This window comes from Felis catus, chromosome C1 (genome assembly GCF_018350175.1).
Source record: "Felis catus isolate Fca126 chromosome C1, F.catus_Fca126_mat1.0, whole genome shotgun sequence".
Taxonomy (NCBI): Eukaryota; Metazoa; Chordata; class Mammalia; order Carnivora; family Felidae; genus Felis; species Felis catus.
In genome coordinates this window covers 86,163,483-86,190,162 of record NC_058375.1, presented here as the reverse complement: position 1 = coordinate 86,190,162, position 26,680 = coordinate 86,163,483, and the positions used below count along the sequence as shown (strand labels likewise).

General features: G+C 34.6%; 1 protein-coding gene across 1 annotated transcript in view; it reads right to left on the bottom strand.

Annotated features, from left to right (window-relative positions):
* The window catches only part of SLC30A7 (solute carrier family 30 member 7), an 83,969-nt gene that overhangs the window by 41,732 nt on the left and 15,557 nt on the right, over nucleotides 1–26,680 (bottom strand). Inside the window, exons 4-8 of the mRNA XM_003990369.5 lie at nucleotides 24,191–24,278; nucleotides 23,410–23,536; nucleotides 14,497–14,640; nucleotides 9,791–9,841; nucleotides 5,729–5,864 (exon numbers count right to left, since the gene is read on the bottom strand). Of these exons, the coding sequence (XP_003990418.1) occupies nucleotides 5,729–5,864; nucleotides 9,791–9,841; nucleotides 14,497–14,640; nucleotides 23,410–23,536; nucleotides 24,191–24,278 (546 nt within the window). The remainder of the gene's footprint in view (nucleotides 1–5,728; nucleotides 5,865–9,790; nucleotides 9,842–14,496; nucleotides 14,641–23,409; nucleotides 23,537–24,190; nucleotides 24,279–26,680) is intronic.

The following is a 26,680-nucleotide window of genomic DNA, read 5'->3' as shown; positions in this document are numbered from 1 at the left end:
TATGATGGGTTTATCCTGGATCCACCCCTACAGTCATACCCTACACCTGCACATCCCAAGTTCAAGCCTCTCACAACCCGAGCCTCCCCTGCTCGCTGCACTCACCCTCCTACCAGAGCTCCAACCCGCTAACAATCTCACTTTTTCGTCTCTTTTTCAGCATCTATTACCACCTTTAAATCTTCATTTCCCACCTCTGTAATACCTGCCGTGCTTCTTTCTCACTCTGTCAGTACTCGTCTGACAAAACCCCAAACCAGATGAATCTGGCTGTCTATCCCACACTTTTGACCAAGTAGCTGAGCAAGACTAGAGAAAAACACACTATGCTGGTTGTTTTCACTTTAAATTCAGGACCCCAAACTTCAGAGTGGGCCCTTGGTGCTGCCAGGAAATCACACTGCTCCCCTTTACAGCAAAAAGCCTTAAAAGGGAGTTGACTACAGCGGCTACCTCCATTTCTTTCCTCCCCAGTCTCTCTTGAAGCTCCTCTGAACAGGCTTTCCTTCTCATTACCCTTCTGAGTGTCTTGTCTAAGTTACCAATCATCAGTCACAGCAGCACATAACAGGGCTGATCACTCCTTCCTGTTTGAAACACTTTTTTTACAGGGCTCCTAAGACGACGTGCATTTGCATCTCTCCTCCCATCTCCCTGGCCGGTCCGCTTTCCACTCCTTTAGCTGGAGTTACCTCCTGTGCTCCACCTTCCAGGGTTCAGTCCTCAGACCTCCTCTTCTCTTTACCAGTTCTCATTCTCTGGGAAAACTCATCTGATCTCATGGTTTAAAGTACCATTCATAAGCAGCTGACACCCAAAGCTGTATCTTCCATGCTCACCTCCTCCCCAAACTCTAGATACTCTACCGCTGTGCCCTGAACATTGCACTTTAGCGACACTGCCCTTCTCACTGCTCCTTACACGCGTCAGGCGGGTTCCCACTGTACTGTGTTTACCTGAAGTTCCCTCTACCAAGAATAATCTTCTTCTGATCAGAACCCTGACCCTCTCCTTCGCTTGTAAGGTCTCTGTTCAAATGTCACTTTATGCAGGACTTTCCAAGCCCTTCTAAAATAGCACCCCCTTCCCCTGCTTCATAGAACTCACCCCGGTAAGATATTACATTATCTATTTGTATGTTCATCTGCTTTATTGACTAGAACCCCTATTAGAACATAAGCTCCATAAGGTTGGGTATTTGCCTATGGTGTTTACTGTCTAAAACATTTACTGAATGATGTTAAGATACGTTAAAGTTTTCTGCTTTATCTCCAAGAGGTGAGATTATGAGAACATTTCAATAGATAGGTTGCACATTTCAGTAGTACTTGAGTTTTTCAATCAAATCACTTGTGTCATCAGAACAAAGGAAACAGATAAAAATGTTAAAGTTTAACAATGAGAAAGAATCAAATTATATGAATTTGAGACTACATATTTTAAACTAGTGAGAAAAAGTTTTATAAACATATCAGTAGAACTTAGACAAGAATGATATATAGACTTTATATTGAAAGCCAACTGTAGCTGATTGGTTGTGGCTGCTTGAAACACTATATTGAAAGGGACCCTGAAGCTAAAGTGGGTTCTGCAGAAAAGAAGGATGTTTTCCAGAAAAATGGAAGGGGTGGGAATTTGATTCCTGCCAGATAAATGCCACTCCATGACTTTAAATCTTTATGTGTACTGTTTTCAATTCTTTGTATTTAGCTCAGATCTCCCAAGAATTCCTTGTTTGTACATCCATTGCCTATTTGAGATCTCTTTACAATGGTCTAATGAGAGATCTCAACTCAGTCACAAGCCAAACAGAACTTTTGGTCTGCAGTGCTCTTCAAAAAAACCCAAACAAACATTACTCTTCCCTTAGTCCTTCCTCTTTCATAAGGATACCTTCATTCACTAGGTTGCTAATGTAGAAACTCTAAGAATTACCCTTGATTCCTCCCTCACTTAACCATGCCCTAAACATTCATATCCATAAGCAAATTCTATTAGCTCTGAGCCCAAAGCATTTTCTAATTTTATCTGTATCTCTCCAACTCCTAGATGAGTACCTCAGACCAAGCCACCACGGTCCCTCATTTTATTGACACTAATAGCTTTCTAGTTGGCCTGCCTTTTTGTACTCTTGCCCCCTAATAGCCCATTACCTACACATCAGCCAAAGTAGTTTTTTAAAATACAAATCAAATAATAATGTCACTTCCCTATGGTTTCCCACTGCAGTTAAAATAAAACCCAAACTCCTACCCTGGCTCATTTTCCTAGGCCTATCTCTCCCAACTTTATCTCAAACCACTTTCCTCTTACTCCCTATGCTTCAAGTCATATTGGCTAACATTGTTTTCACTACAGGGCTTTTATACTAGCTGTTCCTTACAGAATGCTCTTCCTCTGACAGGTTTTCTTGTGACATTCAGATCTCAGTTTAAATGCTACCTCTTCAGGGGCGCCTGGGTGGCACAGTCGGTTAAGCGTCTGACTTCAGCCAGGTCACGATCTCGCGGTCCGTGAGTTCGAGCCCCGCGTCGGGCTCTGGGCTGATGGCTCAGAGCCTGGAGCCTGTTTCAGATTCTGTGCCTCCCTCTCTCTGTGACCCTCCCCCGTTCATGCTCTGTCTCTCTCTGTCCCAAAAATAAATAAAAACGTTTAAAAAAAAAAATTTAAAAAAAAATAAATAAAATAAATGCTACCTCTTCAGAAGACTTCCTTTATCACTCAATCTAAAGTAGCAAGCCAATCACTATCATCCTATCTTAACTCTCTGCACACTACAAATAACTACTTGATGTTTGTGTAGTTTATAAATTTGTTTGTTGTCTCTCTCTCTCTCTCCAACTATAATGTAAGATACTGTGAAACAGTATCTTATTACCACTCTGGTGACAGGGCCTATTTAATAAATATTTGTTGAAAAGGATTTGTGCAATTTTGCTTTGTTTTGGTTTTAGCATATATTTACTTTGTGGGACAGCACAAGTGGGGGTGGAGCAGAGAGAAGGGGACAGAGGCTCTGAAGTGGCCTCTGCACTGATAGGCTGACAGGAGTGAGCACAATGTGGGGGCTCGAACCCAGGAACCATGAGATTATGCATGACCTGAGCCAAAGTCAGATGCCTGACTGAGCCACCCAGGTGCCCCTGATTTGTGCAGTTGTTTTTAATGTGTTGTATTTCAGTAAAAAAAGTTGTGTGTATGTATTTTTATTCATATCTGTTGGCTAACGGAATGGGAATAGAACTAAGTAAGAATTCCCTATTTGGGAACAGAGAAAGTAATTCTCCAAGGTTGAAGAAACATGAATTTATTTTGATTCAAATCCAAAATAGACAAACTTTTAAAAACCTGGCAGAGTCTGGTACTGACTATACAACAATGACAAAACAATTTGCCCTCACAGAGCTTAAGAAAGAATAAACAGGCTATTTCAACTTGTTGAGTCAATGCAGTGAAAGGACAGTCAAAGGTGGTACAGGTAGGCATATTTAACTCAGCCTGGGAGGTGGACAATCCCGAAATCCTTCCTGAAGGAAGTGCAGTTTAAAACTGAAATCTGATCTGAAGGATGAGCAGTTGTGATGGATGTACTTGCGGGGGAGAGGGAGACAGGCACTCAGCATAAGAGTATTTTGGAGAAAGGAAATATAGTCAAAGCACAGAATCCAGACAGCTCATAACATATTTTCAGGAAACTGGAAGTAATTTGCTGTGGCTGGAGAGCAGAATATAAATTGAGAAAGGGTTAGAGAAAGACTGAGAAGTAAACAGGCTATCAAGATGCCCCACTGGGGAGTTTGGACTTTATCCTGAGGGTAAGAAAGCACCACTGAAGAATTTAAAGCAAGATAATATTTCCATGCACCAGAATCTTCATTTAAGAAAGATCATTGTGGGGGCGCCTGGGTGGCGCAGTCGGTTAAGCGTCTGACTTCAGCCAGGTCACGATCTCACGGTCCGTGAGTTCGAGCCCCGCGTCAGGCTCTGGGCTGATGGCTCAGAGCCTGGAGCCTGTTTCCGATTCTGTGTCTCCCTCTCTCTCTGCCCCTCCCCCGTTCATGCTCTGTCTCTCTCTGTCCCAAAAATAAATAAACGTTGAAAAAAAAATTTTTTAAAAAAAGAAAGATCATTGTGGGAGCACCTAGGTGGCTCAGTTGGTTAAGCTTCTGACTCTTCATTTCAGCTCAGGTCATTATCTCACACTTCATGAGACTGAGCCCCAAGAGTTGGGCTCCATGCTGAGTATGGAATGTGCTTGGGATTCTCTCTCTCTCTCCCCCTCTCTCTCTGCCCCTCTCCTACTCTCTCTCTCTCTCTCTCTCTCTCTCTCTCAAAATAAATGAATAAGAAAGAAAGAAAGAAAGATAGATAGATCACTGTGGCCACAGGACGGAGAAAAGTATAGAGGGAGACAGAGAAGCCAACCTCTTCGAAGTAATAATTGATAGGAGAATTAGGATAGTAATAATGTAGCCAAAAAGAAGCAATTATTAAGATCCTACTCTAGGAAGCATTAAAAGCCACTAAAACTTATAATACAAAACAAAATGAACATACAAATAGAGAGATACAGATATAAGTTACCAAATCTATCAGGAGTTAAGTTTCATAGAATCATGTGACATATCAGCTGAACTTTCAAGGAAGTATAGTTAAGATTTCCAAAGATGAAAAAACTTTGGAACTTTATAAAAGACTTTTACATAACAGAGTTGCTTCCTGGTACAAATAATTTGAAGAAATGTAAAAAATAAGCTGTATATTTAAAATCTATATCCTTTTTTTAAGGCAAGAACTTCAAAATTAATATTTATGACTAATTTACAATATTAGAATTCTAATTTACAATATTAGAATTCCATCATAATTAGGTATATTCTATTCAACCGCAAGCTATAAAAATCATAGTCTGTCCTCTAGTGATCATTAGAAATCAAGTTTTACCAGCAGTAAAATTATTACGGATAAATAAAACAAAAATAGTCAAATCAAGGTATATGTATACATAATTACTAAATATATTAAACAATTCAAGACTGAAATAAAGGCACATATTATTCCATTATTCTGATAAAAATTAAATAATAAAATGTATTTCAGAGTGAGATAAATCTGAGATATTACACAATCTAATTTAGCAAATATTTACTGAGAATTCACACACACACACACACACACACACACACACTTTTACATATACATTAGAAAAATGGTAGGCAATAAACAACTAAGAGACAGATCCTTCCTAAAGAATTTTATAAGTCTAATTGTGAGACAGATATATGTATACCTCAATAAGCATTTTTATAAGACTTCGGCAATGATAAGATGACTTTATGAATTAAATAGCTGTAGAAGAGACTTTAACATCCTTTTGCATCTGATAACATAAGATATAGAATCAGATTCTAAGTATAGCCAAAACATTTTATATTTTCAATGTTCTACTCTACAGATAGAATATTGGATTTAAAAAAATTACTACTAAGTTGAATTACAAGCCAAAAAGATTAATTGCTAAATACCCAAAAGAAATGTCAAAACCTAGGCAAGACATAAATGGCAAACAGAAAAAATAGGAAGATGAGAAGAGAAATAATCTACATCGGAGTTTGTTAACGGCCAAAGAGAAACCAATATAATAACAATTTGTCTTTCAGATCTGTAATTTAAGTAGCACACTAAACACCTCTCATTTTAATATCTGAAAGTAATGTATAACACTTACCTTACAACTATAAGCATGGCTATCAGGATTGAACAGATAGGATCTGCTATCATCAGACCAAAATTTTGCATCATGATGGCAGAGGCAATTACACCAATACTCCCAAGTGTATCCGCCAGAATGTGTAAAAATACACCTGGAAACAAAGCATAATTAAAATCAAAACAGTATCTTCTGATCAGTGAAAAATACAAATATTTCTTAAAACTATATTCTTCATTATATATATAAAAAACTAAATACCAATTAGAAAATCAGGATGAATGTAGATTCATTGTTTAGTAGTGAATAATAGGGAATTGAAATAATCTTCACTTTTTCAAATCACCAGGGGTTAAAATAGCTGATTCATAAATCATACTTGTTTTTCATGATTCTTAGTATTTTGGTACAACATAAATGAAGAAGAACAGAAACAAGTTGATTTTAAGCACATTCATCTCTGGTTAAGAGAGTCCATATATTAATTAACAATTTGTTAGAAAAAAATTGCATTAGGCTGAAAGAATTGTTCAAGTAGCATTGTTTACTAGGAATACGTGTACACACAGAGCCCTCTGCTGGTAATTAAAATTATTACTACTTGAGACAAGAATTTCTTTTGGATCGTAACTCTACAAATCCTGACATACTTACTTATTAATTATCCTGAGGGTTTTGTTACCTAAAACTACACATTAAGCTCAAACCTGATGTGGAAGAAAGTAGAGATCTGAATATTTTAAAGTAAATATATTTTTTAAACTTTCAATAAAAACTAGATTGGTAGGATACTGATATTCTAACCATTCAAGAACCTAGATATAATATTGTGACATTGTGATTTATAATAAGAAATACCTATTTGGCCTTCATCCCTGTTTCTAGAAAAGCCCTGGAACTTCCCAAGTGACAGCAACAAAGGTGTCTCTTGTTAATGTTAACATACTTTTGGACCCCACCTGAGGATGGGGGCTGGCTGCCAGGAGAGCCAATCTGTCCTGTGATCAGAGGATTGGAACTTCCAGTCCCAAGCCACTGACCTCTGACCTCCAGGTATCAGAGAACTGCTTGCTGGTATGAGAGTATATTCTTCATTCTTCCATAGGAATTGTGCACAGAATCTTAGTTGGAGGTCAGATGTGGGATCAGAACCAGAACCCACTTCTAAATGTTAACATGTAATAATTGACATTTGATTATTAAACTATTAAAAAGTATCAAGAGGTAAGTTTAAAATACATTATTTCTTAAAAAGACTAACAAAACAATAAGTTATTCAACATTTAGATCTTTAATAAGTAAAATTTACTGTACAGCAAAACACTGTTCTTGAAACAAGCTTAAACCATGTTACTAAAAATAGAACATTTTAAAATAGCATTTGCTCTATCTGAAAAGAAATACTTAATATGTAAAAAGCATATGTCTACATTAGAAATACTTATTCTACTTCTTTATTATTCACTGGACAATTGAAGGCAAATCATTTATTTTTTAGGTATATACCATAGATTTATTAAACTTGAAAACACTTTCTAATAATTTAAAAACAGACTATCACTGAGTCCAATCAAATCTTAATGTGCTATAGGAAAATATGCTTCAATTCATTTACTACTGTATAATTTTATATCAAGTATTATACCAAATATAATTCATCCCTCAGTACTTAATATACACTTTTTCATTCATATGTAGACCTTTATAACTACTCTTCAAAAAGCTAATGGTTCTATTTCCCATAACGAAAATATTATGCCAAAGCATACTCATAGAAAAAAAAAAAAATCTGTTGCTCTAGGGTGTTTCAAATAGCAAAGAATTTAATAAGTGTCGAGCCCACATTAGGTTAAAAAAAAAAAAAATGGAGAAAAGTGTCCATCAAAGTAGATTGAAGGTACCTAAGCTTCAAAACTCTTATGTGACATGTGATGTCAAGCCTTTATATTCTTTAATTAGTGTCTTAGTAGGATCAGATGTAAAAATGACTCTAAATACTAAAAGGGGGAAAAAAAAAGTATCATTTGTTCTTGATTTCTCTTCCACTAAAAAGTCCCTGAATACATCTTATGTTCTGACCTAAAAACTGGCTTTTTTTTTTTTAATGTTTACTTATTTTTGAGACAGAAAGAGTGTGAGTGGGGGAGAAAGAGGGAGACACAGAATCTGAAGCAGGATCCAGGCTCTGTGCTATCAGCAGAGAGCCCAATGCGGGGCTCGAACTCACGAGCTGTGAGATCATAACCTGAGCCGAAGTGGGACACCCAACTGACTGAGCCATCCAGGCGCCACAAAACTGACTTTATTAGGAAGTGTCATGAATTTCCTAAGCCCTTCTTACTTTGTAGTGACTATTTCAAGAAGAATAATCACTAAAGAGAGAAATCTGAACTAGTATGTTTAACTTATATAAAAGTTGTAAGCCTTAGAAGACCTGGTAGGATACTGAAATGTTAACTGTCCAAGAATATAGAAAGCCAGAGTTCATACTGAAGAAGCTGCAAATAACCAAAAAACTTGGTTATGTCAGTTTTCATGTGTGAGTAGCCACACGGAAACTTTTAATGCCAGTTATCTCTATCCTTCAGCTATCTACTGGGCTGCGGCAGCCATTGGAAATTGATGGATACTCAGAAAATATAAAGTAATTTTCCTAACAGCTTGTATAAAAGATAATTAGGAAGGCAAATCTAACCTCCCTTCCCTCAACTTGTGATGATTTCCAAAACTAAAAATAAACTCATATTATCAAGGCTAATTTATAGCATTGGATATAGATGCATTACATATGCATGATTACAAGCTATTTCAGCAAATGCTGTTCTAAACCAATTCTATATATTTTGCAAATGGAAAACTAGTGACTAGAAGACACATTTAAGCCTCCTGAAATAAACTCCTCAGTATGAAGGAGCATATTCGCAGTGAAAAAATACAAAGCAAGAGCTCTATCAAGAAATAGTGAAGAAGAATAGGTGCAGTAGAGATTGGATCACGAGCTATTGAGAAAGTCAGATGGAAGTCAAAAGTTACTAAAAGCAGGAAGGTGGGGAGCTGGGAATTTGGAAACTTTGACAATGAAGTCTAAATGGAAACTCAGAGCCAAAGATTGGCTCACATCTCAAAAACAAACTATCATAATTCATAGACAAAATTGATTTTCTCTGCCTTGTAAAATTTTGTAAGGTATCATCATTTGATGCCTATGAATATGACAAAGGTCTCACTGTGCATATTTTAATATAACAGAGTTAAGTTTTTAGAGCAGTTTCACATTCATAGAAAAACTGAATGGAAGGTACAGATTTCCCATACACCCCTGTATTGGGCATAACATTCCAAATTGTCAAAATTCCCCAGCAGAGTAGTAAGTACATTTGTTACAAGTGATGAAACTACACTGACATGTCATTATCATTCAAAGTCCAACTACATTAGGGTTCATTCTTAGTGTTATACATTCTAAGGGTTTGGATGCATTACATTTTTTCCTCTAAATTTTTCCACAACGTAAATACATACTGAATACTGAATTTGGAAAAAATATTTAATCATCCTATGAAGGCAAATATATTACTATGGTGTTACTATAGCCATTGGCATGGGTGTAATTTACAGTTAACTACTAAATATTAAAAAAAAATTTTTTTTAATGTTATTTATTATTGAGAGACAGAGAGACACAGAGCGTGAGCAGGGGAGGAGTAAAGAGAGATAGAATCCAAAGCAGGCTCCAGGATCCGAGCTGTCAGCACAGAGCCCGACACAGGGCTCAAAGTCACAAACTGCGAGATCATGACCTGAGCTGAAGTTGGTCACCCAACCAACTGAGCCACCCAGGTGCCCCTACAGTACTAAATATTTTAATCTTCTTATTAAATCTAAGAAAATAGGCAAAAGTAACAGTTAAAAGAATATCTGCTAATATACCTAATAGTATATATTTTAAAAATCAGAAGAAAAGCTAATATTTTAGACACAAATATTACATTATACACTTTTCTTAAAGGAAATTTCCAGATAGATCAACACAATGAAATCCATTTCATAAAACAGAAATATACAAATTGCTTGTCATACCTTGTAAGATCTGTCTGCTGGGTCCTGTTGTTTCTTTTAAAGAGGGACCATCTGTAGAGAGTTAAGTTAAATTATTTTAAAATATATCTTCAATTCCTGATTCAACTTTTGCAATTCAGAGAACTTTTCATTCAAGTATATCATGAAGGATGCATGACTATACAGCCACATCAGACCTACAAAATTATTTTTTTAATTTAATGTAGTAACTGAATGGAGATAGACATGGGCATTTTAAAAATACACAGTATTTAGGTCATTATTATATTAAGCAATCTAGTAAAAGACAGTAAATTAAAAACACTGTGAAAGTCTTCTACTACTTGTAACATACCTTATACTACAGCTTGCTACACTAATATTACAACTGGAAAACTTCAGACAAAACAAATCTACTGCTTGAAGTTACAAGAAGTCGAAGTAATGAAGCCAGAACAGCATCCAGGATAACTGGACTGTGGCAAACAATAGTTTTCTAACAGCTTCTAAATGGATGTGGCAAGCTTTTCACAGAGAAGAGATAAAAATACTTTTTCATTAAGACTTTATGATGAAAAAAATTTAACAATACTGTAATTTCTATACTTACTCTGAAGATACTAAAGCAGAAAATATAGGTAAACAATCAGCAATATTGAGATCATGAGGAGGACTGATAAGCCTTCTGATCATGTCTAACAGAAAGCTTGTCTGGGGTCATGGTTCTTGGCCCATAGTACCTAAGAGCTGACATATCCTTACTACAGCTTTGATAGAGACTGTAACAATGCTTCAGAAAAGGCATAAAAGCCTAAAGCTGCACAATGATTTCTGTCTGGATATGGCACTGCTATGATGGCAGAAAGATGCAGCCACCTTAAAAAATCATGCTGACAGTCAAAAGTGTTGACTATTCCAAAACTCCAGCTCCCTAATCAAGGCAAGGGATTTGTCTATAGGTAGTAGGTCTAGACAAGGACAGTAATTTTTGACATAATTATTTGGAAGGTATATAATACTATACTAATATAATGGCTATGTAAAACAATTAACTTCCATCTATGTAAAATCTGACAGTACTTCTAGACATAAAATTTGTTATCTGTGGTAGAGACTGGGTAGTTGTTTATCACCCACTTCTTTGGTAAACAACTAATCTACATTTCCCAGGTTCCATTGAGTTATGTGATGTACGTGACTGAGTATTAAACAAAGAAATATGAGAGGTAAACCATTTCCAGGCTTGTAAGAATGTCCCCCGCCTCCAAAAAAGAATGTCCCACATGATCTTCTATGTAGTTTATCTCCGGGTAGATGCAGAGAATCCATGGGAGGATTCCAAAGGTCAAGAATCCCAGAAATGAAAGGAACCTGGATCTCTAGACTGAATGAGAAACAGTATCCATCCTCCTTTACCCCATCAACCCAAGAGCAAGATATAAACTTTTACTGCTTGAGTCACTGAGACATGAGTAGTTAAAGCAAGCAAGTTAAAAACCAGCTAGCTTTACTGACAGTAAGCATTCCAAAAACTATGAGGCTCACAGTATTTCCCAGTGAGACTACAATGTCTCTTACAGGCAAAATGGAATCATGGCCCTATTACCTTCATATCCTCAGATTGACTAATATATACTGAAGGCAGAAATAATAGTCAAGAGAAGATTTTGGAGTCAGATTTCCTTGTGTTTGAAGCCTAGCATTTCATTTTACTAGTTACTATGATACCCATGTGCCATGATGTCCTATAAATTCTTCTTTGCCACTTACGTTCTCCCCTTGGCAAAAAAAAAAAAAAAAAAAAAAAAAAGGCTACCTTTCACCTATTTAGAATCTTACTACAGTGCATTGCCAAAGGCATAGATAAAAAAAATTCTAGAGCAACAAACAAGTGGTGAATTGCAAATATTGGTGTTAATATCAGAAAAGTAATAACTGTAGATACTACCTAGCAAATCCTTTTGTAAGCAACGTGATTTCCAATTCTTTACTTTTTAATAAAATGTAGGGATTAGCTAATGAAACTGCCAATTTATAGATCATCAAAAATAATTTTTGATAATAGATCATTGCGTAATTTTTGGAATGTAATTATTTAAAAAAAAATTTTTAATGTTTGTTTATTCTTGAGAGATAGAGACAGTGCGAGCAGGAGAGGACAGAGAGAGAGGGAGACACAGAATCCGAAGCAGGCTCCAGGCTCTGAACTATCAGCACAGAGCCCGATGCGGGGCTCAAATCCACAAACATGAGATCACAACCTGAGCTGAAGTCAGACACTTAACCGACTGAGCCACCCAGGCAACCCTGGAATGTAATTCTGAAGTGTTCAAAGAATAGACTGAAACTGCTACAAACAGAATTTCTTCTATTTAAAGTTTCTTAGTACTTAAATTATAAAGCTAGAAAATAGGAACAGAACTATTGCCCAAATGTGTTTTATGCTGATGTCATTTATCCATATACTAATTGAGAAACAAGGAGCTCAAATCATCTCATTAATATATGTATTTCAAGAAAAATGTTTATGATTATGTATTATCAAAATTTTTAAAATACAATTATTTTGATTGACTTTTAGTAATAACCACAGTAACTCCATCCAAAATAAATGCTAAGTCTTATGTTTCTAGGACATAAAAAATTTTAATTTATACACATTTTACTGCCAAGAACTATAATACGAGGTCAATTAATCACACAAATATAATCCATTAGTATAAAATTCTGGAATGAAAATAAAACTTCAAGGAGAAACAGGATGTTATAAAATTTATAACTATTTACCTGTTTTTGCATGAGTGAGAGTGGGTCTCAAATCACTAAGTTATTTAGAGTCCAATGAATATATTTCAGAGTAATACAGAAGTTTCATTCTAAATATTATCAATAAGATACCTGAAATCATATTCCTTGCCATTATTTAAACAAGTAATTTTTTAGGAATCATCTTACTGTGTGAGGTATACACAATGTTTCAAAATTATTACAGGATGCATGTAAGCAAAATCTTGGGAAAGCAAGGTTTTAAAACATACCAGTGTAAAATCAAGAACATAAGAGGGGTGCCTGGGTGGCTCAGTCAGTTGAGCATCTGACTTTGGCTCAGGTCATGGTCTCACAGCTCGTGGGTTCGAGCCCCGCGTCAGGCCCTGTGCTGATAGTTCAGAGCCTGGAGCCTGCTTCAGATTCTGTGTCTCCCTCTCTCTCTGCCCCTCCCCTGCTTGCACACTATTTCTCTCTCTCTCTCAAAGATAAATAAAAACATTTTTAAAAATTAAAAAAAAAACAAAACAAAACATAAGAAACAACAAGTGTTGGCAAGGATGTGGAGAAAAAGGAACCTTGGTGAATTGTTGTTGGGAATGCAAACTGGTGCAGCCACTGTGGAAAACAGAATGGAGGTTCCTCAAAATTCAAAAACAGAACTACCACGTGATCCAGTAATTGCACTACTGAGTATTTATCCAAAAAAAACCCCAAACCACTAATTCAAAAGGATATATGTATCTGTATGTTTACTGCAGCATTATTTACAACAAATTATGGAAGGAGCCCAAGTGTCCATTGATAGGTGAATACATAAAGAAGATGTAGTATATATACATACAATGGAATATTATTCAGCCATAAAAAGGATTGAAAACTTGGCATTTGCAATATGGATGGATCTAGAAAGCATAATGCTAAGTAAGTCAGTCAGAGAAAGACAAATAACATAGGATTTCACTCATATGTGGAATTTAAGAAACAAAACAAATAACCAAATGAAAAAAAAAAAAAAAAAAGAGACACACCAAAAAGCAGACTAAACTATAACTAGAGAACAAACTGATGTTATCAGAGAGGAGGTGGGGTTGGAGGATGGGTAAAATAGATAAAGGGGATTAAGAGTTCATTTATCTTGATGAGCACTGAGTAATAAATGGAATTGTTAAATCACTGTATTTATTGTACACCTGAAAATAATTTAACATTGTATGTTAAGTATACTGGAATTAAAATACAAATAAATAAATACTAAATAAAACATACCAGTGTAATAGTACAAAAATATAGCAAATTTTAGACACTGAAAAATTAGGGACTTAATATTCAATCTCTAAGACCTTTTTTAATTATCAAATCAAAAGTTTGAGGATTCTATGTGGCAAGTACAGATAATACTTAAGCATATAACTTGTTGTCAGAGCAGCTTATATTAATCTATACTCTGCAATTTCACAGATAAATTATTTAAAATATAATTTAAAAATAAAAATTAAGTTGATAAATACCTTATAACTTAATACCCAATGCTATATAAGTTAGTACACAAGATTTCTAAGAGAACAAGGAGGCAAATCAAAAATTCTGCAATGAAAATGAAAAAAATTGAAAACCCCTATAAGCCCACATATAGCACAAAAGGCTTTATCATATTTAAAAAAAATGATTTTCATTTGCTAAAAAACAATTGTTTCTGATTCACTGACACTCATTTAAAATAGCGGCACATAGTATAATATATTCACTGAAAAAAAAGCTATATCCACTGCATTATATTGAGTTAATTTCATCATATACTAAAAATGAACTAGCCCTGTGAACCATTTAGTCCGATTCATTAGAAAGGAAGTTGATTACAAGACCCTTTCAAGAGACTATTTCAATGAAAAGAGTAATCTACACAAAATCTCTGTGTATTTGGAAGGCTATCCTTTTGAAAATCTTCTGGCTGTACTCACCATGAGAATGAAAGTGTCCATGTCCATGAGCATGATCATGGCTATGTGAAGCACCATGTTTCAAATCATGACTATGGCAATGATCTCCATGGCCATGTGCCTGATCCAGAACACCATTAAAAAGGGAATGACTGTGTCCATGGCCTAAAAAGTAGTTAGAACAAAAGGTGTGTAAACGTATACTACATAAATGATTACAATAACACTGATATTAGTGAAAAGAACTAGCTCTAAAAAGAGATTTAATTAAGTAAACATTTACTTGCAAGAAGTGTTACAGTGTGAAAACAATACTGAGTTCCTCCTACCATGGAGTATAGGAAGGACATAAAAGTACAGAGGCAAGTGGTAGACTTTATTGATGATGAAAGTAAGTGAGGAGTACACAGAGATATTTAAAGAGATTACAGATAATGTTATTCATTCATACAAGAGGAACACACTATGTTATAGGCACTGTTCTAGGCACTGGGGATAAAGTGGTGAAGAGCACAGAAAAAATCTTGGCTAAAACTTTGCAAAGTACCACTACATATACTCACAAAGATAAGACAAAATGTATGCATATGGTCATTTGAGGCAGAGAAGCTGCTGTATTTGTTCAAAGGATCAGTAGGGGCACCTGAGTGGCTCAGTTAAATGTCCGACTTTGGCTCAGGTCATGATCTCACAGTTTGTGGGTTCCAGCCCTGAGTGAGGCTCTGTGCTGACAGCTCAGAGCCTGGAGCCTGCTTCAGATTCTGTGTTTCCCGCTTGCTTTGCCCCTCCCCTGCTCGGGCTCTGTCTCTCTCTCTCTCAAAAATAAGTAAACATTAAAAAAAATTTTTTTAATAATAAAAAAAAAAGGATCAGTAAAACTACATTATAGCAAGTAGAATACTTAGAAAAAAACAAAATAATGCAGAATCCTCTCTCCATAGCAGACCTAAAACTACTAAACCATCAAAGAAATGTCTTATACAAGCTATTGCAAAGCACCTAAGAACACTGGATGTTACCCAATTCAAAAATATCACTAATATTCACAAAAATCTTAAATACCAGTAAACCAAATCCAGCATCGCATTATATGGAAAATCACGAATAATGGGGAGATCAACTCCCAAAATGGTGGAGAGAGGATACTGGCAAATTAGTTCTTTCTTTAAAACAATAAGAATACAAGGGACACATTTAAAAATCAACATCAGAACTCTAGCAACTAACCAAAATCACAAAATGAACTAAAAAGCACCCATCCAAGAAGAAACTACCAAACCTCAGTAGGACTACAGAGTTTCTACTGTTTTTACTTGGGGCTACTCCCATTTCACCTCCTGCCCTAGCTCAGCTGAAAGCAGCCAAAACAAACCAGCAGCACTGTAGACAATGAAGAGATCGGATTTCTTCCAGGGCTCTGTGAAAGCACCATCTCCAGAGCACAGTCAGTATTTTGTACAAACTTGCAATTCTTTAGAAAAATCCCTATCCTCAATGTGGTGACTATTAGACTCAGAGGTCAGCTCTAAAAATTTAACAGCCACACGCTGCAGGAAAGCCATCAGTCCAAGAAAGTCATGCAACAAGAGAAACCAACAGTATCAGCAACAACAAACTTTGAAGGGAGAGGTTGAAGTAATGATACCAGAGTCGTTATAATATAAAATGTCCAGTTTTCAACAACAACAAAAATTATAAGACATGCAAAGAAAGAGGAAAGTATGCCACACACACATGAAAAAATGCAACCAACAGAATATGTTCCTCAAGGGGACCCATATTTTGGGCTGAATAGACAAAGACTTTAAACCAGCCATTATAAACATGTTCAAGGAAATAAAGAAATCCATATCTAAAGACTGAAAGTGTAACAGTGAGGACTCACCAAATAGAAAATATCAATGACGAGAAATTATAAAAAAGAACCAAACAAAAACTCTGGAGTGAAAAAATACAATAACTGAAATAAAATATTTACTAGAAGTGTCAACAACAGAGTTGAGCTACAATAATGCAAACCTGAACATGGATCAACAGAGGTTTTCCACTCTGGTTTTCGAACAGAGCAGAAAAAAAGAAAATGAAGAAAAATAAACAGCCTTAGAGACCTTGATGTGTGGAAACATCAAGTGTACCAAAATAAACACAAAAAGAATCTCAAAAAAAGAAAAGAAAGTAGGAGACAGAAAAAAAATTTGATGAAAAATATTAACCACACATTCAAAAAACTTAGGAAAATCCAAAGAATATCCAAAGAATAAACTCAAATGGAACCATATCTAGAACCACCATAGTCAAACTGATGAATGCCAAAGAGACACTGAAAGTTGGAGACCAGGATAAAAAATAATTTACCATGTATAAAGAAACCTGCATAAGATTAACTGGGGACTTCTCCACAAAAACCATGGAAGTCAAAAGCCAGTGGGACGACAAAATCAGAATGTTAGAAAAAGGCTCAACTAAGATATCTAAATTCACCTCTCTCCTTTAAAAATAAAGGACATATAAGACATTGCCACATCAACAAAAACACTACCTGCCAATGAGATAAAAGAACACTAAACAGTAATTCAAATACACATAGAGAAATAAAGAGCATTGGTAAAGGCAATTATAAAAGAGGATGAATGTATTTTTAAATTGGTGACTCATTTCTACTGTAGGTTTTAAGAGACAACTGCATAAAGTAATAATTATAAAACTGCACTGATGGGCTTACAACATAAAAATACGTAATTTGTCTGACAATAATAGTACAAGGAAGGCAGGCGAACGTGGAGGTGTACTGGAGCAAAATTTTTGTGTATTACTAAATTACTATTAATCTGAACTAAATCATTTTAAATTAAGATACTACTTGTAATCCTCAGGGGAACAATTAAGAAAATATTCAAAACTATACAGTAAAAGAAACAACAGAATTAAAAAGTACATTAGAAAGTATCCATTTAAAAAATAAGAGAGTAACAAGAAAACAAGTAACAAAAAACCAAGAAGTAGAGTAACAAAAAGGACTGAAGATACAGAAAACAAATATTAAAATGGCAGATGTAAATCCTACCTTAGTAATTGCATGCAAATTGTTTAAATATCCTAATTGAAAGGCAGAGATAGAATTGATTAAAACAAATATGATCTAGTTATATTGTCTATAAGAGATACACTTAGACTCAGACACAAGCTGAAAGTAAAAAGAAAAATACACCATGCAAGCAGAAAAAAAAAAAAGAGAAAAAGAGAGAGAGAGAGAGAGCGCGCGCGCAGGGGAGAGCTGGAATGGTTATCATAATATCAGACAAAATAAACTGTAAGCCAAAAGTTATTGTGAGACAAAAACAACATCACATAAAAACATGTTCAATCTATCAGGAAGATATAGTGATTATAAACATATTGCACTGAACAATATAGCTCCAAAATACATGCAAAAAATAATTAACTGAAAAAATATACAATTGAATAATTAATTATAGTTGGAAACTTAAATACCTACTTTCAATAATAAATAGACAACTAAGCAGAGGATCAACAAAAAAACCGCAGAAGGTTAAACAACTATAAACAAATTACACCTAACATCTGAAGAACAGCAGAATACATATTCTCCTCAAGTGCACATGGAACACTGTCCACAGAGACCAAATGCTAGGTGATAAAACAAGACTTAATAAATGGAAAAAAAACCCTGAAGTCATATAAAGTGTGTCATCTGATCACAATGGAATTAAATTAGATATCAATGACAAAAGAAAATCAAAAGTAACACTCTTAAATAGCTAATGAGTCAAAGAAGAAATCAAAAAGGAAATTGAAAAATACTGTGAGGGGTTCCTGGGTGGCTCAGCGTGTTGAGCATCTGACTTTGGCTCAGGTCTTGATCTCACAGTTGGTGAGTTTGAGCGTCACATCGGGGTCGGTGCTGACAGCTTGGAGCCTGGAGCCTGTTTCAGAGTCTGTGTCTCCCTTACTCTTTGCACTTCCCCTGCTCATGTTCAGTTTCTCTCTCTCAAAAATAAACATTAAAAAAAAAAAAGAAAAAAAAAGAAAAATACTTTAAGATGAACAAAAATGAAAACATGACCTACCAAACTTACGGATCATATTTCAGCAATGCTTAGAAAAAAATTTGGCTATGCTAAAAACAACAAAAAAACCAAAAAAAAGCAAAAAAAAAGCAAAAAAACAAAAAACCCTCAAATTAATAATCTCATTTTCCATCTTAAGAAATTAAAAAAAAAAAAAAACTAAAGGCAAAGCATAAGGACATAGAAGTATTAAAGCAGAAATAAAATTTAATATAGAGAGAAAAACAATGGGAAAAAAAATCAATAAAACCAAAAGGGCACTCTTTAAAAAAAAAAAAAATCAACAAAATTGATAAACCTTTAACAGAACTAATCAAGAAAAAAAAAATGACAGAAGGCACAAATTACTAAAACTGGTAAAGAAAGGTCTTCACTGCTGACCTTATGGAAATAAAATAATTTTTTTAAAAAAACATACCATAAACAAGTAAACAAAGAAGATACTTTGGATGAAATGGACAACAAATGCACAAATGAACATTCCTAGAAATGTACACACTACTGAAACTGACTCAAGAAGAAATAAAAATGTGACCAAACCTATAGTAAGCAAAAAATAAATAAAAAAAATAAAATAAGAATTTAAAACCTGAAAAAGAAAAGCCCAGGCTTTTGAATTCTGCCACTTATGAATTCTGCCAAACATTCCGTACTCTTCCCCACCAATTCCCTTAAAAATAAATAAGTAAATAGAAGAGGGGCACCTGGGTGGCTCAGTCGGTTGAGCATTTAACTCTTGATTTTGGGTCAGGTCATGATCCCAGGGTGGTGTGACAGAGCCCTACATCAGGCTCCATGCAGTGTGGAGCCTGCTTAAGATTCTCTCTCTCCCTCCCTCCCTCCCTCCTTCCCTCTGCCCCTCTTCCCTGCTCGTGCTCTTTCTCTCTCTAAAATAAAAATAAATAGAAAAGAGAACATTTCCCAACTCATTACATAAGACCAGCATTACCCTGATACCCTGCAAACTACAGACTAAAAATTCCTTAAGAATATAGACACAGTGTCTTTAACAAAATACTAGCAAACCAAATAAAGCAATACATAAAAAAGATAAATCATGGCCAATGAGATTTATCCTAAGAATGCAAAGGTGGTTTAATACCCAAAATTCAAGCAATGTAATATGCCATATTAAAAGGATAAAGAATAAAAACCAACTATCATCTCAAAAAGTGAAGAATTTGTGACAAAGCCCAGTACCCTTTCATGATAAAAACACCTAGTAAACTAGGAATAGAAATAAACTTCCTCACAGCAAACACAGCTAACAGCATATTTAATGAAGAAAGATTGAATGCTTTCATCCTAAAATCAGGAAAAAGACAAGAATGTACTCTCTTACCACTTCTATTTAATATTGTACCGAATGATCTACCAGGGCAATTAAGCAAGAGAAAAAAAAATTTTTTAAAGGCATTCATATGGAAAGGAAGAAGCAAACTATCTCTATTTACAGATGACAGGACACTAAAAAATTCTACAGAATCCACTAAAAACCTATTAGAATACGGAACAATTTCAGCAATGTGGCAAGACACAAGATCAGTATACAAAAATGAACTGTATCCTTATACATCAGTAAAGAACAATATAAAAATGAAATTAAGAAAACAATCACACTTATACTACCTACAACAAAAAAAGAAAGCCTAACTGTAAAGTTAAGTGTGAAACATGTACGCTAATAACTATAAAACATGTTGAAAGAAATTAAAGAAGCTATAAATAAATGTGAAGGCATCCCATGTTCATGGACCAGAAGACTTACCATTGTTAAGATGACAATACTCCTCAAATTCATCTACAGATTCAATACAATTTCTATAAAAATCCCAACCGTCTTTTTTTTTTTTTTTTTGCAGAAATTGACAAGCTGATCTTAAAATTTATATGGAAACGCAAGAGGGGACCCAAAATAAGTAAAATAATCTTAAAAAAAGAAAAAGCTGGATAACTCACATGTTCCAATTTCAAAACCTACCTCAAATGTACATTAAACAAGACAGTAGGGTACTGGCATAAGGATAGACATATAGATCAATGAAAAAGAACTGAGAGTCCAGAATACTCTCACATTTATAGTCAACTGATTGTTGACAAGTGTGCCAACACAATTCGATGGGGGGAAAATAATCTTTTTAACATGGTGCTGAGATAACCAGATATCTATATATAAGAAAATGATATTGGACCCATACCTCACATGATATACAAAAATTGACTGAAAATGGATCACACACCCAAATGTAGATCAAAATATAGACACAAAATTTAAGGATGGTTCCTTATGAGAAATCTATCAATGTAATTACAAATTTTAAATTAACTAAGGAAGAAAAAATGATTACTTCAATAGATGCAAGAATAAAAAGTAATATCTTAACTTGATAAGACAGTTTCATCAGAAATAGACCATAAACATCAGACCAAATGATAAAACTTTAGTAGCATTCTTCATTAAATCAATGAAGAATGCATATTAAAATATGCTGATGTTTGCATTTTCCTCTGGAGATTCTGATAAAAATGTTCTGCGATTAAACCCGGGCATTAAGGTTTTTTTTTTTTTAAGTTACTCAGGTGACTATCCACTTTGACATAAGGATACAGACTTTAAGTATATCTAATCAACACTGTGCTAGGGGTCCTGGCTATACAATAAGACAAGAGGAATAATAATTTCTATTCTTAATAGTAATAAAAACATTCAACTACTTAAAAATAAACTGATCAAAAAATACAAAGATCTTTATTAAAATAGCTAAGATAATTTAGTAAAAGACATAAAAAAATTTTTATGCATTCCCAATCAAAATCCCAAAAAGATTTTTCATACAACTTGACAAGCTGATGAAAAAACCAAATGGGCAAGACAGGCCCAAACAATTTTAAAAGGTAACTTAATATAGGCTAAAAGTGTTGTTTTACATCAATGGGGTAAAAGGCAGGTTAATAACTGGTGCTTGGAAAACCTGCTTATTCACACTGAAAATAAAAAGTTAAGTCCTAACTCACCCTACCACAAAAACAAATTACATATAGATGAAGGAACAAAATGGATTGGGAAAAAAAACCCTAAATTTTAACGGTATTAAAATATGAGACATGTTTATGACTCAGAAAATGGAAATTTCTCAAAGTAGAAAACATACCAGAAAAAAAGGTAAGACAGAAAAACTAAGACTATATCAAAATTAAGAACACCTACATAAAAGTTTAAAGATAAGCCATAGATTGGGAAAAGATGTTTGCAACACATAAAACAAATGATTAGTATACGAAATATATAAAAATTATTAAAAATGGATTAACAAGAAGAGGATAGAAAAACAAGCAGAAATAAATAAATAGACAGTTCAAGAGGATAAACTTGAATGTCCTAAAACCATACAGAAAGATTTTCAACCTCACTACTAAACAAGAAATAACAAATAAAATGAGATATCATTTTTATCAAACTATTAGCAAAACAGTCTTAAACCCATAATAATAAGTTTTGTGTTTTTTTAAATTTTCTTTTAAGTTTATTTATTTGTTTTGAAAGAGAATGTGCACAAGCACAAGCCGGGGAGAGGCAGACAGAGAAGGAGAGAATCCCAAGCAGACTCTGTGCTATCAGCATAGCGCCTGATGTGGGGCTCGATCTCCTGACCATGAGATCATGACTTGAGCTGAAATCAAGAGTAGGATGCTTAACAGACTGAGCCATCCAGGAACTCCAATCGTAATAATAAGTTTTGATATGAGTGGAAGGAAATTAGTACTGACATTCATTGCTGGGATAAATGTGAATGATAGTAATTTTGAGGGCAATTTGCTATTGTCTACTGAAACTAAAAACTGTATTTCCTGTGTTCCAGCAACTCTACTTATAGTCCAGCACAGTGCAACTCAAAGAACTTTCTGTGACAATGGAAATGTTCTGTATCTGCTGTCCAATATGATAGCCCTATGTGGCTACTGAGCACTTAAAATGTCACTAGTGTAACTGAAGAAGTGAATTTTTAATTTTATTAAATTTAATTAACCATAATTTAAATTTAAATAGCCACATGTGACTAATGGCTACTGTATGGGACAGCAAAACTCTGGAAAAACAACTGCATATGTTCACAAGGATACGTTTCATATGGAAATGACTTACAGTCTACATACAGAAGACCAGTTAAATAAGCCATGGTATCCCACACCATGGAGTTTTATGTGTCAACAAGAGAAGGCCAACTGATACATACCAAATAGAAGGATCTCAAAGACAGATTGTATAATAAATTTCATAGCCACATGTACTGTAATTTTTAGTAACTAGATTGGTTTTATTGTTTCTAATGTTTATTTGTTGGTTTTATATAAATGGTGTCCACAGCTACAGAGGTGTGGAAGCATCTGTAACCAAACTTGATTATGTGGAACTCTGAGATGGCACTGAGATGGAGACACATGGAGAAGTGGGAGTGATGGTTCAAGAAGACATTAATAAGTGTCTATTAACATATTATTTCTGTTGTTAAAAATCAACATAGGAGTTCCTGGGTGGCTCAGTCGGTTAAGCATCAGACTCTTGATTTTGGCTCAGGTCATGATCTCACGGTTCGTGAAATAGAGTCCCATATCGGGTTCTGCATTGACAAGGCGGAGCCTGCCTAGGATTCTCTTCTCTCCCCCTCTCTCTCTGCCCCTCCTCCACTCATGCTTGCTCTCTCTCTCTCTCTCTCTCTCTCTGTCAAAATAAATAAACTTTAAAAAAAACCAACATAGACTTTAACTTTAAAATGTATCAATTTTCAAAAGTGATAATTATGATGAAAAGAGAAAATGAAGAAACAAAGCGTTCTAACCATCATACCAGAGCCATGAGAATGTCCATGACCTCCATGCTTGAAAACAAATATTCCTATTAGGTTTACCACAAACCCAAGAATTGAAACAAGAAGCAGTCTCTCATGGTGTACATCTGGAGGGGCTAATGCTCTCTAGAAAACACATAACACAAACAAACAGCATTGATATAATTTTTGAGTGATCAACTGGTAAAAACAAAAAGCAATCTTTAAAAATTTTTATTTTCAGAATTAAAAGTACTCTATAAATATATACCAAAACAGTTTCTAGAAAAAAAAATAGTGCTTACATACTGCAGACAAGGTAGTAATTACTATTTTTAAATACACACCAATATTTAAAAGCATGACTTTGGTCTAAAAACCATCCCTCTTTGGTATCATAAAATACTGCCATTCATTTCAGGTTCATTGATCTTTCAATTTTCTCTTTATATTTCTTTAATATGCCAAATATTACAGGTTCACTGACAAAATTCTCCGATTTAAGAACTCTTCCCAGCTGACCTCACTACCCAGACTGTGCCTTTACTTTTCACAGCATCTACAATTCATTCATAGCTTATAAAGCACTATCATTTAATGGTTTTCAATTTCAAGTAGTTTCACAAATATTTAATTTTTCCACTATTTTGTAAGCTCCTCTTACATATTTTACCTAATCTAAGACTGTCCTCAATAATACTTAATAACAATGTGAAGACAGCTTTATACATGTATCTTTAGTTCATAAACATTTTCATTGCAGAAATGTAATTTACTGACTCTAATCATTATCTACAATACCTCAACTCCTTCTGAGAAAATAAAAAAAGCAGTGAAGATCAAAAACAGGCCATTGACAAAGCCAGCCAGAACTTCCGCTCTAACATACCTAAAGAAGAGCAAAGTAAACAAATGAATTATTATTTCTTAAAAATCAAATCATACATTTATATACATTCAGAGATTCTAAACCATATTATATGGTTAAAAGCAGCCAGCAAAGTCCTAGTATTTATAGTATAGTATGCTTTATTCTATATATACTGTAGAAATGAGGAAATGACTTTAATTATTATGAATTATGTATAATAGCAAAATGCCATAAACCACATCCATCTCTACAAGCCAATCAAAAGACCTTCCTCGAGTAAGTAGGTTTAGAAAGACCCTGCACAGAAACATAAATTTCAAGTTGCCCCTGGAGAAGGAAAAATTGGACTGGACAAGGAGGCAAAGAAGGAAGGATCTAAGAAATAAAAAGTAGGAGCAAAGGACTTTTCTGAAAGAGGGGTTTAATAACTTATTTGCTTCTTTTCTAAAAACTCCTTATACTTTTTGTTTTATAACTTTCAGTTTTGAAATCTTTGGAAAATGGAACTTTGATCTGAAGGAAAACACAATCATCCTAGAGCCAACTTAAGATTTACATTCCTAATCACTCTTTTCTAAGATTAATACATTTAACAAAAACTTTTAAATTGCCTATTTTTAGAATCAATCCTGGCTTCACATAATTTTAATTAAACTATTTTTTAAATGCCTGCCTTTTTCTCTGAAGTCCTCTGAAGCTTTCTGCTTCCTACCTGCATGAAGCATCAGGGAAAGATTCTATTTTTCTGTTAAGGTATATGTGGCTTAGGTAAAGTCATTAGAAACTTCAACTTGGCAGTTTTACATGTCCTAACTTGATTCAAAGGGTGCTGAGAGCAGTTAATCACTATGGTCCTTAAATAATATAATAGGAACATCAAAAATTCTGCTTTTCCTAACTTTGTCAACTTCTAAATTATACAAGCTTTACTGTAAAAAACATTTTTAAAGAGAACAAACTATTTAAAATGTACTCGTTTCAGGGGCACCTGGGTGGCTCACTCAGTTGAGTGTCCGACTTTGGCCTCAGGCCATGATCTCACAGTTTTGAGTTCGAGCCCCACATCGGGCTCTGTCTTGACAGCTCAGAGCCTGGAGCCTGCTTAGGATTGATTCTGTGTCTCCCTCTTCCTCTGCCCCTCCCCAGCTCATGCTCTGTCTCTCTCACAAAAATAATTAAACATTAAAAAAATGTACTCATTGCAGTTATGTTGAAGTTTGCTCTTTCAGTACATTCCAACATAGCATGTATTTCTACATTCAGAAAGAATGCAGATTTCTACCTTCTAATACATGTGAATGAATTAGATTTACATATTTGTCAAAGCATATGCCTTTTTATTTTTCAGGAGAAAACATTCATTAAATTCAGCCTGCTTCCATAGTCAACACTTAGGAATTTACCTAATCTATCAGCAGGGTTACTAACCTCAAAATAAAAAAAGCACTTTCTTTTAACCCACTCTTCTATTCCCAAAGCTAATGCTTGATTGAAAGCCTTTTGTCCTTGAGTTCCACTGGATTTCAAGATCAGAGGTAGAAATGTTTTTCAGGCATCTTTTTGTCTCTCTAGTGCCTAGCTTAGTATGTGCTTACTAATAAATTCTGATCCGCTGTTGGACTCAAGTGATTTAATTAGGCTTAATATATTTGCTAACCTTGCTTGCAGGAATCAAGTGAAAATTTTGTGAAAACCAGACATACTTGACTCTACAAATAACTGTTTACTTCAACAGAGTGAGTCTTGGAATTAAAACATATAATTCACGAACATGCTATTGCCTAATTAAGTATGATGACATCTGGATTCTTTAGCCAAGGCAAAAAAGGATACATGTACATATACATATGTGTGAAGGCATGTACATACGTATCTACCCATCAGACATATATTATTTTTATACTGGCATCGCTATTTCAAAAATAGTGTGACCAGATACAAAAATGACTTTTCTATAGAGAAATACTGAAAAGTCTTCTGCCTCTCAGATTCCTCCTAATGTTCTATTGTAGTCAGTCTGCTATTGCGATCATACTGAATCAGGGTTTTGGAGATTCATCCCTAGGCTTAGTCTATCCAGTGTCATTTTGATGTACTGGTACCTATATTTTACTGCTTACTACTATAGCAATCATTAATAGGTTCAAATGTTGCATCAGATTTTATTCCCTAATTTTTTCCTTCTCAAAAGAAAAAGGCAAACAAGGAAAAGATAGAATAAGAGATAAAAAGATGGCAAGAATATTACTCCCTCATATAAATGAGTTGAAGTTGCACAGTTAAAACCGCTATGGTACTGAAGGTATCAAAGTTATGCCTAAAAACCATCTTACAGTGGAGACTACGCAACCTAAACAGAAAACAACAGATATCCTAACGTGTAAGAACTGAGAACTTTTATAGTCACCTATTCTTTATCC